Source organism: Poecile atricapillus, chromosome Z (genome assembly GCF_030490865.1).
Source record: "Poecile atricapillus isolate bPoeAtr1 chromosome Z, bPoeAtr1.hap1, whole genome shotgun sequence".
Taxonomy (NCBI): domain Eukaryota; kingdom Metazoa; phylum Chordata; class Aves; order Passeriformes; family Paridae; genus Poecile; species Poecile atricapillus.
The window spans coordinates 3160493-3174669 of NC_081289.1; the positions used below are offsets into that span (position 1 = coordinate 3160493).

At 43.6% G+C, this 14177-nt stretch overlaps 1 protein-coding gene across 3 annotated transcripts in view; it reads right to left on the bottom strand.

The window, feature by feature from the left end:
• Positions 1–9666: 9666 nt before the first annotated feature.
• Positions 9667–14177, bottom strand: part of LOC131573505 (muskelin) — a 93140-nt gene continuing 88629 nt past the window's right edge. For all 3 annotated transcript variants that reach the window (XM_058827513.1, XM_058827514.1, XM_058827515.1), the window contains 2 exons: positions 11896–11950; positions 9667–9994 (listed from right to left, as the gene is read on the bottom strand). In XM_058827513.1, coding sequence (XP_058683496.1) covers positions 9873–9994; positions 11896–11950 — 177 coding nt within the window. In that variant the 3' untranslated portion in view covers positions 9667–9872. The remainder of the gene's footprint in view (positions 9995–11895; positions 11951–14177) is intronic.

The following is a 14177-nucleotide window of genomic DNA, read 5'->3' on the forward strand; positions in this document are numbered from 1 at the left end:
CACTGGAATTTACTGAGGAACTGGATTGTAAGAGATTATTCTTGCATTTTCCTACAAATATATTTTGAGAGCATCATGTATTTCTGTCAATAAACATTCTTACTTAAAAGACTCGTGTCTTTGGATGAGTGAGGAGGAGGTGGGCAGGGCAGAGGACAAGTTCCAGGGCCACAACTTCTTGCTCTGGAGATGGGAAAACACTGGACCAGCTGGAACAAAACCAATCCAGACATTCAAGGTAGCCAGCTACAGAAGAGCCTGATTTTTCCAAAGCAGAAGGATGTATTATAGTGGTGGAAAACCTATTAAATTTAAAAACCAAAGGACTCAGGGGTGGGCAGCTGGGGTGATGTGAGGGCACCAGAGCCTGAACACTTGTTTGAGCTCTTGGTGCCTTCAAGCTGTCAGAGGGAAAGGCAGCTCACCCTGATTCCTGCATTACATCCTTTTTTCTGCATTTCACCCTTATTTATTTCCGCATTTCATCCTAACTCACTCAGGTCTGCAGCCCCTCCTTGCACTCAGGCCAGGCTGTGGAGGAGGGAATCAAACCTCTCATCCATGAAGCAGGAGAGGCATCACCCAAGGGCAGCACAGGGGCAGCAGCAGCGTGGGCAGATCAGCAACTCCACTGGCCTTCAAGTGCCCAAAATAAAACATTTTGTTCCAGGTTAAGTTTCTGCTTATGTAAAGGAAAAAAAAAAAAAAAAGTAATTTGGTTGAAGTCAGATATTAAAAATCAGCTGTTTGGCACAGCCTGTGTTCTAACTCTGTGTTCTTCCCCAGAAAAAGTTCCTGTGAATGTTGGGAATATGCTGGATTTATGGGATACTGACTGAGCTTATCAGTGACGTCAGGAAACAGGGCCAGACATAATGCACCGCTAGTTTCACAATTTCTCCAGCACTAAAAGACCTTCACAGGCATTTTTCCACTCTCCGAAACAATGTGAGAATAAACAGATCTTAAATCAACACCCTTGCTAGCATATACTTTTTTATTAAGAAAAAAATGAACAAAATACATTCTCTCCTTATGTACATTACATACAACATAACTACATTTGTAGTTATTCCTCGTGTCACTCATTCATTTATGTACAGCATGGGGCTCACACACCAACCCAGAAATCATCAAAGATGATTTATGCCAAGGAAGAAAATTAACACTCCAGGCTGAACAAAGATCATCCATAAAGAAAAGGGGAGGGAAGGAGAATCACAAGAGTCCAGGGAAGATGCCTGTACCCACCATGGGCTCAGCACAGAAGCAGTATTTGACCTGCCTATTGAAACACATGAGCAGTTCACAGCTTTCATCACCCCACGGATGCTTCTTTCCAGCCCAGGGCTGTCCGCACCTCTCAGCTCAGCTCTCCTGTGCTCAGGTGTCCCAGACAACAGCTGCAGGACAGACACCAAAGGGAATCCAGACGGACACCAGAGCCTGCAGGATTGCTAGGGAGGTGCAAACGCTTCAAGCTGGGTGCCAAAACAGAACAGAGAAGCCAAATTGTGGACAGGGGGTGGACACTCACACTTCCAGCACTAGGGAGGGAGAACCAGCTTTTGGGGACCACACTGGGGCGTGGAGGACAAGATAATGAACACTGAAAGTCCAGACAAACAAACCATCACACACCACAGTGATACCATCAGAGCAGAGGCAACAGCTCAACAACCAGTTCAAAACCCCACCCCAATCAGTGCCCAGACAGCTCACTGGTGTTTGACCCCAAGCCACCCAGGTCCTGTCTATGCCACCAACTCCCCTTAGAGGGGCAATTACAGCAGTTTCAAAGGGCAAACATTTAACAAAGCTCAATACTCCCAAAAATGACACACGCTGCATCTCAGCACCTGAATGCACATGTACAACACCACCAGCCCACAAGGATGGGAATGTCACCTCCAGCTAACTGGGAATGAGCCCATAGACTTTCCATCTGCCCCTCAGCAAAGTGGTCTGTGTGGTTCAGGGCCTCCAATTCCCAAGACTCCCATGAACACATTTGTTTGTATAATTAAGCTCTTTTCTCTGGCTTAAGGTCTCCCCAGCACCCCCTCATTTCCTGCTGTGGAGGAGGGAGTGCTGGAAGACACAGCAGAAAATACAGCTTTAGCAAATGGCAACAGCTACTAATAACGAGGGGTTTGTTTTCCTTTCCACTACCCTGCACAGCAGCTTCTGAAGTGAAGAGTGTTTTGCACATCAAAACATCAACAGGAGGGGACAGGAATGAGGAGGGAGAGATGAAGGCAATATTCACCCTCCACTGCTAGTTTGCATTCCCGATGACCACAGCAGACAGGAGGGGAAAACAAGTCAGCAGCACAGTAGTTCTCCTCCAATTTCCCCTTTTAAGAGCTGAGTTTTTTGTCAAAACCTCAAAAAAAAACGAAAACAAAAACACAAAAAACCCACTTTTCAACCTCAGCTTTTATTTTAACGAACAGACCCTGTTCACACACCGCAGTACTTCTCTATTTAGTGAAACACTGAGTAATTGATTGAATCCCTTGGTTACTAAATCAGGATATTTAAAGTATATTTTCCTATCACTGGGGAGTAAAACCTATCCATTGCTATTTGGGATGTGGAGATGACTGCAACCACTGGAGCCACTGTTATGGTCTAGCCTCCCCACCATCATATTAATTAAAAAGTACCTAATCTCCTTCAATCGAACTGGAAGCTTTCATAAGAAAGCTCAGAACATTTTCAGGTTTTAACAATCCCTTAAGGCAGGCAGACCTGATCCAAAAGCCAATGGTGCTGCACCACCTCCATTCTGTTTGAGCAGGGTTAAGCCCAACTGGCTTCCTTGCAATTGCTGTGGAGCGAAAAATATCTGATATCTTTAGGGTGGAGAGAGGCCAAAGCTCGAGGTGAAGCTCCAGGATTAGGAGACCCTGATATTTTATCACTTCTCTCTGAAAAAGAGCCAGAGAATCCACATTGTAAAATCAGCTCTGAACAGCAAAGCTACTGTTAGGAGTTCTATGAAGCCCTCTCACAAAGACAGACCACACCTTACACACCTACTCACATCTGGCATCCCTGTAATTAACCCCAAAACTATTTCTCTTCTCACTCCCTCTGCCCTGCTACACTGCAGAAATAAACCAAACACCGCAATACCTGTGAAAGTTCTGGATGATTAGAGCAGGTGCAGGAACCTAGGACAACTTGAGGGTTGATATCATCACCTTTTTCTTCTTGGGGCCACATAAAATAAACCTTGAGATGGGAGGGAAGAAGAATCACAGCACTGAATATGATTCCATATAGCACAAGTAAGTGTGTGCTGCAGCGGGAAATCATCTCCCATGTTTCCCTGTCCTTACCTGGGATGAGAAACAGCCCTGGAGAGAACAATGTAAATCACAAGGAACCTTCCTGACTGATTCAGAGGCAGCACAATGGAGTTTTGCAAAGGAAGCAACTGGAGTACGATGTGGAGAAATTGATGCCTCAATAACCACTATGCAGGTCTAACCTTTAATTCCTCTGTAAGTGCCCATTAAACTCAGGGAAGTCTGAAGCATTTTAATAGCAATGAACAGCCACACAGGGAAGGAAAATTCAGAATAAATGGGGGAATAACCAAGGGGTTGTGCTTTAACCATCACACCTGCTAGTGATAAGACTTTCCTTTCAAATTAGCAGCAAACCCAAAAATCTAATCTGACTGAGCCAGTTTTGAGCTGTTCACTCACATCCCTGTTTCCAGGAATGAACTGTGACTCCACGCTGGAGCTGAACAGTCGAGTGAGTTCTGACAGCACTCACACTCTCCAGGTCATCAGTAAAAGCTGTGCTGACTTACAGCAAACAGCTGGAAGCCAAGGCAATGTGGAGCTGTGCCTGCACCAAGTGTAAATTGAGATTTCAGGGTACTGAGGTGATGCACTGACAGCAGCTCCATTGGAAGCAGAGCACTGAATTTGGGTCACAGCAATATCTGGAGTTCACCCCTATCAAACTGAGCCCATGAAAGCAAAGCAGACAGCAGCAATGTGTTATCCTCAGGATCTGTGCTTGAGGAAGGTGCTGCCCTGCAGAGCTCCACACCTCAGCCACGCAGCTGGAATTACACACAACCCACACAGCATCCTCCTCGGAGGTTTACAGATATCACCAAAGCACACGTGGATAATCCCAAACTCCAGCCAGCTCTGTGACCTCTGCCTGGAATGCCAAGGGGACACCTGCTGGCGTCCCTGGGAGGCTCTGCTGTAGGACTCTCCAGCAGCAATAAGCAGGTCATTAACTGCCTTCCACTCCAAAACTGCATTTGGATCCATTGCCTACGGACAAAAGCATCTGGAGTCAATTTATCCAAGCACTGAGCCATGGACTCTTATCCTGGTTCCAGTACAGTTAACATACTTTCTCCACTCCAACTTTTCATTATACTAGAAGCTTTCAGTAAAAGAGGGGTTTTGCCTATAAGCCATTACCACAACTTGAATAATCTCCAGGATAACCTTTTCCATGACAGGATATGATCAGGTCTCCCATTCCCACAGGCATTTAGATACACTAACAAGCTTCTGACAGCACATTTACATTTCAACAGTATTTACAGCTTATATACTACGAGCAATCTATAGCAAGAACAAGTAATACAGTTGTTCTTAAACTCTCCTCTCACAAAATAAGACCCATCTCCAAATTAACACATGTACTTATTAAAATAGGCCAAGCTCAGAGTTTCTATAATCTTCCCCCTAAATCAAAACACCGATAATTTTAATTTTTCAACTGGGTCCACCTCTGTTTCTGTAATAAGTACAGCTATAAAACAACACAAACACTTCCAGAGACGTACATGAACTGCTTTTACTGTCAGGACTTCACTTGACAATAGCCAAACATTCCTTAACTCTGAGCCAACTAATAATCTAAAATTCAAAGCATACACGGGGACCCAAGGTTTCACAAGACATTTTTCCACTTTTAAAAACAACAGGACCAAACTGAAACGTATCTACTATTTTTTGCCATTCTCCCCAGAAGTGGCATAGGATTACATCAGCAGAACTACTGCCTGTACAGAGATGGAGGCTGTACTCACGTTATTCAAACTTAAAGTTCACTCAATAAACTCTACAAAAGTATTTATTTTTCGATTCTGAAATGCAGGAGGCAGCAAGAGAGCTGATAGTATTTGTGTTACAGTATCTACCACCCTCCTGAGTTTGACACAAGCAGCATTAATGCTCATCTTTCTCAAAGTAAGAGCAGCAAACAAGTTTGAAGCATTCGTCAGGACCCTGCTCTGAATCCATCACTCACCAGCACAGGCTGGCACAGCACAAAACTTTGGGACAGAGAAAACTCCCCTGGAAGAATCTGCACACATCAGGAAAATGGCTCAGCAAACAGCTGTTCCACAAAGCCCTATGGAAAACACTCTTCCAGAGTCATTACTCAGCTTTGGAAGGAGTTTCTTCTGGAAGAAGGAATAGCTCATGGAGCCCTGGACACTTGTGGTTTCCAAGTAAAGAAACACACAGATGAGCAGTGGCAATCCCTGGCCACCACTCCCACACCTCTGCCACCCTCCTGCAAATAGGTGGGTCCAGTTAACTTGCTTACTGACTCCTCAATCTTTAAACTGTAATCATTAAATCACTCAATTTTCAGGCTGGGTAATTAATTATAATCAATATCCAAAAGGTTTCAGCAATTTCATTTAACTTTGTTGCTCCACAAAGGGAAGCTTTTCTGTGCTCTTTAGGAAAATTCCTAATTTCACTCCAGCTGCCACTGCACAAGGCAATGCCTTAGAAAAGCTTTTCCAACTGGGTGTTCCCAGACTGATTCTTCAAAATAAGGTTTTGCTAACTGAAGTTCTGATAGGAAGCTCCAGCATGATCCCTGAGCCAGCGTGTACCTGTGTACACCCAGAGCCATTCCAGGCAAACAAAAACCAAATTCCAGAGGTTTATTTACACAGTTGAGTACAACTACTTTAACTACCCATGCAAGATGCCACCTAGGGAAAAGGCAAACTGAACTTTTCCAAGACAAAGTTCTCCTTCCTCATTATGCTCAGCAAAAAGAAGATATTATAAGAATAAACACATCACAAATATCTTTAAAAGAGCCAGAAGATAACAACTACAATTCATTTCAATGAACATTTTGCATCACCCTTCAGGCCTTCCCAGGACGAATACTAACTAATGAGATCCTCAAAAGAAAAGAGGCAAAAAGGTGGCTAAAGTGGTTATAATCTCATTCAACAACATGTAACAAAGTCCTTCTGCCACATGACAACATTTTGGGTCACACTGCAAGAGCAGAACATGCTTGGAGAAGCCATTTTGGGAGAGCTCTTAACGTCTACCTCGTGACTATGAGGGGTTGTGTAGAACAAACATTAACAAACTCACTTAATTCTACCTAATCCAAGTGACCAAAAAAATTAATTCCAAAGGGCTTTATTTCTCAAAGAAAATGTGTCACTTGACAGGAACAACATAAAGAATAATTTCTTGTTTTGCAAGGAGATCATCCAATGAAGGGTATTCTAAGGGTCAGAGTCAGTAAAGAACCAAACACAGGGATTTCAAAGGATATTTTAAAAAAAAAAGCTAAACCAGGAGTGAAGTCTGGATATCTGTATCAAGTTTACCCCACCCTCACTTCCTCTAGCTTTAAAAGACATACCATAACCTTGAACTTTGGCTTTAAAGACCCAAAACATGATGAATGAGTCCCTCTCTGACAAGGAAAGATGCTTTCCTTCGCAATACCTTATTTACAAGTTAACACAGAATTTACAGATTAAACTACTCACTGTAGTGCAAAGATTATGTGGTGTCAAGATCATACACGAAGTCACCTTATAATCTAAAGTAAAGGCAAATAGAGTATGTTTGTCTTGTCTAAGCTAAAGAGCAGCCTCAGACACAGCCTACAAGCAACGATGGTGAGGTTCCAAGACTTTTCAAGCACAGCTCGGATATTTATAACCTCGCATGCACTGGGCTGTGAAACATTTTCAGGTGGCTGTTTTCAGATCCAGTGGGTTTCTTTACTGTTTGTATTTTGGGCTTTCTGTAATGAGCACATCAGATGCTTTCCTGGAATATCACCAGTGTCTTTAAAGATCAGCATGCAATGAAATGTAAACTACCTGTGTTGCTGCCTGACAACAAGTGGCTGATTTTGAAAGAAAATTTATACTTCAGTCAGAATTTTTGGTTAAAAATTTAAAGCAGGTAATGTAGCATACACCAATGCAAATAGATCATTTGACTCCTAGCCTTAAGGACAAAAAAAAGGAAAGACCCTTGGCAAAGCCACAGAAAGCTTTCCCTTTGGATTAACCTCTCTGGCCACACGGTGCCTCTGCTGCTCAACAAATACTGCAGAGCTGAGCAAAGTTTCTGCTGGTTAATCACCAGCTGCAATCCATGAACTGTGCTGGTGCGAGCGGCATCGATCTGCTCGGGACAAAGGCAGGTCAATATTTGATCATCCTGAAGTGCTCTCGTTAGCTGGGACTGTCAGTCCTGCAGAATCAACGTTCCCCTCACTCAAACAAATCATTGATTTGCACGACGCTACAGAACACAGAGAGGAGGCTGCCGGGCTCCGCGCGCGCCCCCGACGCAGAGGACAATGAGTTTGGATCGAATTCCTGTCACACAGATCAGACCTGACACGATGCACTGCTCACCAGCAACACCATTCACAGCTCTGGATGTTCCTGAACTTCCCCTGCCTGCTCGCCAGGCCCTCTCCACCTAGGTGTATCTTTTGGGTTCTTTTAGCCATCCAAGGTGGACACACAACAGCTTATGAAGAGCTTGGTTAATTACAGAACCACCACAAAGAGCATTTAATCATCTGACTGAAGCTGAGGATACACAAGCAATGAGATCAGGTGATAAAGGAGCACAGCACCACTAAATTTAAGTACTAAAAGGTTGCAGAATTTTGTCTGGTTGCATTAAAAGTGCTCATTTCGATCTCAATGGAAGCAACAACTGAGCTGGAATATTGCCCCAGTATCGACATTTGTACTGTATAAACTCTACATTAGTTAACAAAGCCTCAGCACAGGTAGCACACCACAAAGCCCAGCAGTGATGTAAAACTTTCCATGTCAATAGGAAAAAAACCTGCCACGTTCCAAAGAAACAATTTCATCAGATTTCATTTTCCACACTGAGTGGATTATTCCGCAGACATCTGATTTGCCATCCACTGAAGTACAGTGTCTGAACAGTCTCAAGTGACAGGTTAAAAACACTTCACTTGTACAGTCCTCCCTGAAGACAAGCCTGGCCTCTGACATACTGTTCCTTTCTAAGTGATTAAACACCAGTGTGAGGTTTTGAAATTTATTGCTAATGCACCAGGACTACAAAAGTCACACAAAGAACATGATAAAGAGGCAATACAATCAAAGCAAGCAGACACTCAAACTCTGAAAAAGACACTTGACTAACTCTTTATTTCAAGAGTCCAAATCATCTTTGCATACACGGGACTTCCACCAAGTTCAACAGGAGCCACAGTGGGTGCAGCAACAATACCCGACTGGCATGAACACTGCTGGACAGAGTTTTGCAGTTTCATATAAATATTTACATCTGCCAGTGTGTACTGAATGCTCACGGAGACCGAATGCGGAGTTTCTAATGCTGGGTATGCATGTCCTTCATTCCACCTCACAGTGCAGCACCAAGCCCTTACAGTGTTTATAAAGAAGGCTTTCAGCAAAAGGAAGAATACATTTTCTATATATATATGCATCAGCTCATTTTCAGAGATTTATGCTAAGAAGGCCTCCCTCACATTCAGATCTAGGTCTAAAATGCATTGACAAGGGAGCTGCATTACATGGGAAGGAGACAAGCTGTTGGGAGCAACGCCCTGTACACATACACACGGACAAACGCACACAGAAGCACATGGAAACGAAGACAACCTGCTTCAGAAATCCTACACCCAACCTGAGGTCAGGTTGCAGAGGTTGGGGGTGTGTGTGTTGGAAGACCCAGTTCTGCCAGGCTCGCTGAGGACCCACAGGGTTTCTCAGTGGATGAGCACAGCAGCAAAGAGAACAATCTTTGAAAAGGGATCCATGCGGGCAGCGACTGCACTCCCATTTTCTGGTTGTATCTCTGAGGTTCCCTCTTGCCTGCCAGGTTGTCCTGGGTTGATTAAGTGGAAGGCTCCAGAGAACAGGAGAGAGGGATGCAGGTAGTCAGTTTAGATGGAGTCTCAGAAGCAATTAGACACGACTGTCAGCACAAGTCCAGGAAGGGGAGACAGACGGTTTGGAACACACGCTTGCCTTCCCATGACACACCGTGAGTACAAAACTCAGGACGTAAATTACATCATCTCAACATGTGCCAGTGTCCTACCATCAAGTTATTCAGCTGCTGAGGATAGAGTTGTAGGATAAAGCAATACATCATGACTAGCTACAAATGAGGAAAGAAAAACCTCTTCCCCCTCTTCCTCAGGAAACGCAGAATAAAACCCATCATCTTTAATCCCAGACAACTCACAAATCTCAAATTTTCCCCCATAGGCAAAAAAGATCACTGCATGACTGGGTTTTATTTCTTTTTCCCCCACCTTTTCATCTTATATTTGCTAACTCAAAATCCAAAGTCAGAAAAAATATATATATTTAGTCAGAAGTATGTCAGTTACATTTTATTAACCTACTCCAAGGGAAAAGCTCCAGGGATTCACCATACAAGTATAAAACCCCTTTCAAACACCTAGGGGTTACTATATTAACTTCATCCCAGCAGTCAATCAATGCAGTAAAAAAATTAAAATACTGAAAATGGATGCCTTTCCCCTCTTCCATGTGTCCAGTGATTGCTCCATTACAGCGTGATGAGGTCCACCAGGTTGCCTTTAGGAGGGGTCATGTTGTCTGGGAAGAAGTTGACTAACGTGTCAAACAGCTGAGTTCTCTGGGCATACGTGTGGTCAACGTCTGAAAATCCTGGGGGAGGAAGGAAAGGGGAATGTAAGTGACTCTTCCCAATCCCAAACACTCAGTTTAGCTGTGGAATTGTCCATTTGGGATAAATGTTAAAACAGCTCCCTCTGTCTCCACTAATAAGGCTGCCAGCTCTCCGTCCCACTCCTGTGAGCACATATACAGAGATTATGTCACCCCAAGCCATCACTGCCATCAAAATACCATAAAAAGTAATAAACAAATGCCTGTCAAGCTCACTGACAGCCCTGAAGAAACAGGGGAAGGAGGAGTTCTCAGGGGACTGCTCTGATGTCCCAGAAAATAAAATCCATGTAGCTATTTTTATTTGGTGCCTCATTTCTTCTGTCCTCAGGCTTTCTTCATTATCATCACTGCCATAACCAGAACTGTTCCTTGGATTGCTTGGAGTTTTCCTTGAGATAAGCTCTGCTGACAGCAGGAGTTCCAACTCAGAGTTGGTATTTACTCACTGGACTTGCACCTGGCTGCATCCTGGCACACAGGAGCTTTGCAAACTGTTTTCTGGAGTGCTGCCTCCAACGCCGCAGGGTTTGGTTTGCATTGTTTATCCAAATCCTACACTAAAACCATCACCAAGAACAACAGGGCAGGCACACAATGATCTCCTCCGCTTTGGATTACTTCCATTGCTGCTATCTCAAAGGAATGCTTTTTAATTCAGTGAACTCACTCTTCAGTTAATCAAAGTCAACCAAGTTAATCAAAACAAGGAGGGCTGGGTTTTTTATTTTCAAAGCTTCTCTTGATGTACATACCCTCCTATCTGTAAACTCAGAATCTGGATAAAGTATTGCACTGAGTCAAGAACAAATTCATCTTTTTAAATGCTTAAAAGTAGGGGAAAGTTTTGAGGGGCGTGAAGCACTGCCACAGGTTGCCTAGGGAAGCTGTGGATTCCCATGGCTGAAGTGTTCAAGGCCAGGTTGGATGGGGCTTGGAGCAACTTGGGATAGTGGAAGGTGTCCCTGCCCATGGCAGAGGAGGTTGGAACGAGATAATTTTTGAAGGTCCCTTCCAGCCCAAACCATGAGTTTCACCAGCCTATGGAAAACCCAACTTTTCTGAAACTTGGGTTTTCTTTCTTTAAAAAAAGTTCATCTTACAGGGTCAACTTGATGTCTTCCAAACCACAGGAACTCCGCAGAGCTTCCTCATCCAGCAGGGCAGAACTGCAGTGGGCTTTAGCTTTCCCTAAGTTTCTTAGACTGGGAATTATACCTCCATCAAAAACTGAATTCATCCATTCTCTTAGTAAGAGCTCAGTGACTTGAGGATACCCCAGCAGTACAAGGATGTAATTTCTGCCTGTAGCTCTCCTATAGCTTGCCCAGGATGGGGCTCAGACCACTCAAAGAGTTAACTGGACACAGCAGCGAAACAAATCATGGCTTTGGCTCAGCCCTCCTGTTTCCAGCCCTTCACGCCACTGTTTTCTCCGCTCTTGACACTCTGCCCAAAGAACTCGTTCTGCAGAGAACAGAGCGAACCAAACTACTCCAGGAATTGCAGTTATCACAGCAAACAGAGCCGTAGCCACGCTGTGAGATTCCAAAGTGACATGACAGGAGGTGCTTTATTCTGACCAAAGCTTCTGTTTACTTGGGTAACAGCGAAGGATCAGATGTAATAAGAGACACAAAATGATCCTGGGAGGCATTGGTTTAAAACCACTGATGTTGACAGATGTTTTAAATATGGGCTTGAGGCACTGGACACTGGTCATTATAAATAACCTCTCAAATGTCTGGGTAGTGGCGTTTTGCATATTGAAAAGAGCCTGAAATGTTGATAGGAACTATAACATTTGATATAAAAACCAGTAGAAACTAAGTAATTATCAAAGGGAACATCATGTAATTCCTCCGACACACAATACTCACCAAGAGTCGTGAAATCCGAGCCAGACTTAAATAATGCTGAGGCAAGAAGCTGAAACTACAGAAGAGGTAAAGGGACAAAGAAAGAAAAAAGTGTTATTAACCACACAGGCAAAAACCCCAAAGGATTCATAGAAGTACAAGTAGCTTTAGAAGTACACAGCTTTAGAGTTGCTGTGTTTTCTCTATACAATCCTCGTAACTCCTGTGTCATACACATGAATAACAGCAGCAGGCACTTCCACACGAGCATTACAACTTGTCATCCTGGCACAAGTTAGATGGTTTTTCCTAGAATTAGAGCAGTGTTGATGCAATGAAAGGTATTTGACTGAGAGCTCTAAAAATCTATTTTTTTTCACATATAATTTTTTGCCTCTATGGCAGAAGGTAGAGTCTCCTCCGCACAATAACATTCCCAGAGATTAACATGGTACAGGCTCAGCAGCCAAGGATTAGATGGCACAAAAACAGGGTAATTGCTGGAGTGAGCATGAATCTCTTGAACACAGAGTAAGTTCTGCCTTGATGAGCTGTGGATAACCAACCCTGCCAGTGTTCAAGTCCAGGTTGGACTGAGCAACCTGATCTAACAGGTGGCATCCCTGCCTATGGCCTTAAGGTCCTATCCAACCCAAACCACTCTATGGTTCTAATGACAACAACCCTTCTGCAGTGCCAGAGATCTCATATCACAAATTTAAGGCAGTATCTTCTTAACTAAAAATAAAAATTCTTTGTTTGGGAACATCAAGGCCATGAATAAAAACATTTTAATTAACACATTCATGGTTTTATTCTCCCTTCATGTTTCACTGATAGATGGTGACCACAGTGTCTTCCTCTGCCCCTTGAACGCTGTTTCCAGTTACCCAAGGAACAACAAAGCTTAGTGCTTTGTCATGCTCCTGCAAAGAAAGAGTTGATTTCTTAAAGCCTCGGAATCTTGTGTCTCCTACCCTTGTGTCTTTTCAGCACCCAGCCTGAAGGAAACGAAGGGAGGAAAAAGCCAAAAGAGAAGCAAATATGTTCAGGGAAGGAGTGGAAAGAACAGCCAGGCATTACATATCCATCAGTTTAATTTCAATTTCAAGAAAAAATGGGAACACAGACAATTTGTAGGCATGTAGGAGTGGAGAAGGTGATGAGTAGCAGCCAACGTGAATTTGGCAACAACAAGTTGTAGCACATCAATCTGATTTCTCTTACGAGGCAGAAGGCCCTAGGGATGGGACTTGGCAATAGACCTTGTCCATTCTGACATTCATAGGAATTCTAACACTTTTATATGATATTTAAGGCACGTTGTCAAGGCATCACTTAGATTAAGCCAACGGGGAAAGGCAAACAGGTCAAATAACTTTACTGTGGGTGGCCATCAATGGTTTGACATCAAAATGGAGCCTCGAATCAGGAATGATTCATCTGTGCCCCAGGGTCAGCATCACCCTGGACTTTCAGTGATAACCTGCTTGGCAGAACAGGGCAGGATCACCAGACCTTACACCACACTCAGACTGACTGCCAGCATGGAACAGACAGCTTTCCAACTGTTTTTCCACTTAATCCAAATTATGATGATGGATTGAGGTGCATTTCACCAAGGCCAAGTGCAAATCAACATAAACAGGAAAAATCAGCAATACGGAACAGGTGCAGAGGCTCTGTGAAAATGCACTTAGGAGCTACAACAGACCAGTATCACTTTATTATAAAACTGACGAATGCATGAAAAGGAGCAGAATCTTCAAATAAAATACTCTTGCTGTTTTAAAGTCTCCTCTACAATAAGGCACCCATTTTGGGATGCCCTGTATCAGTTAGCAACATATGAGGAAAGCACTAGAAAAAAAATTAAGTGTTCTGAAAAACAAGTTCTATGAAGAAAGCTCAAAGGAGTCAGGGCTGCAGAACAATGGCCAAGCACAAAACTGCCAGAAGTCACAGATGCAAAAGGCTGCTACAAGAAGTAGATCTACAACCAAATGCAAGAAGCTACAAAAACACTTCAGTAAGATCAATTTCAATGTGACATCAAGGGAAAAAACAGGCTAAAATAAGGATTGTAGTGTTCTAGGGTAAGTCTGCATCCTTTGAGGAGGGTATGGTGGGAAGGATACAAGATTGACAAACTGGAGATGAGGGGGAAGGGGGTGTAAAGTGCCCTCCTGCGTGTGAGGCCTGGTTACACAAAATCACTGCAATGCCACACATGGATTCCACCGTGAGCCTCATTTGTGAGGGCAGCTCAGCTTCCCAGCAGCACCGTACTTAAACAGCTGCCC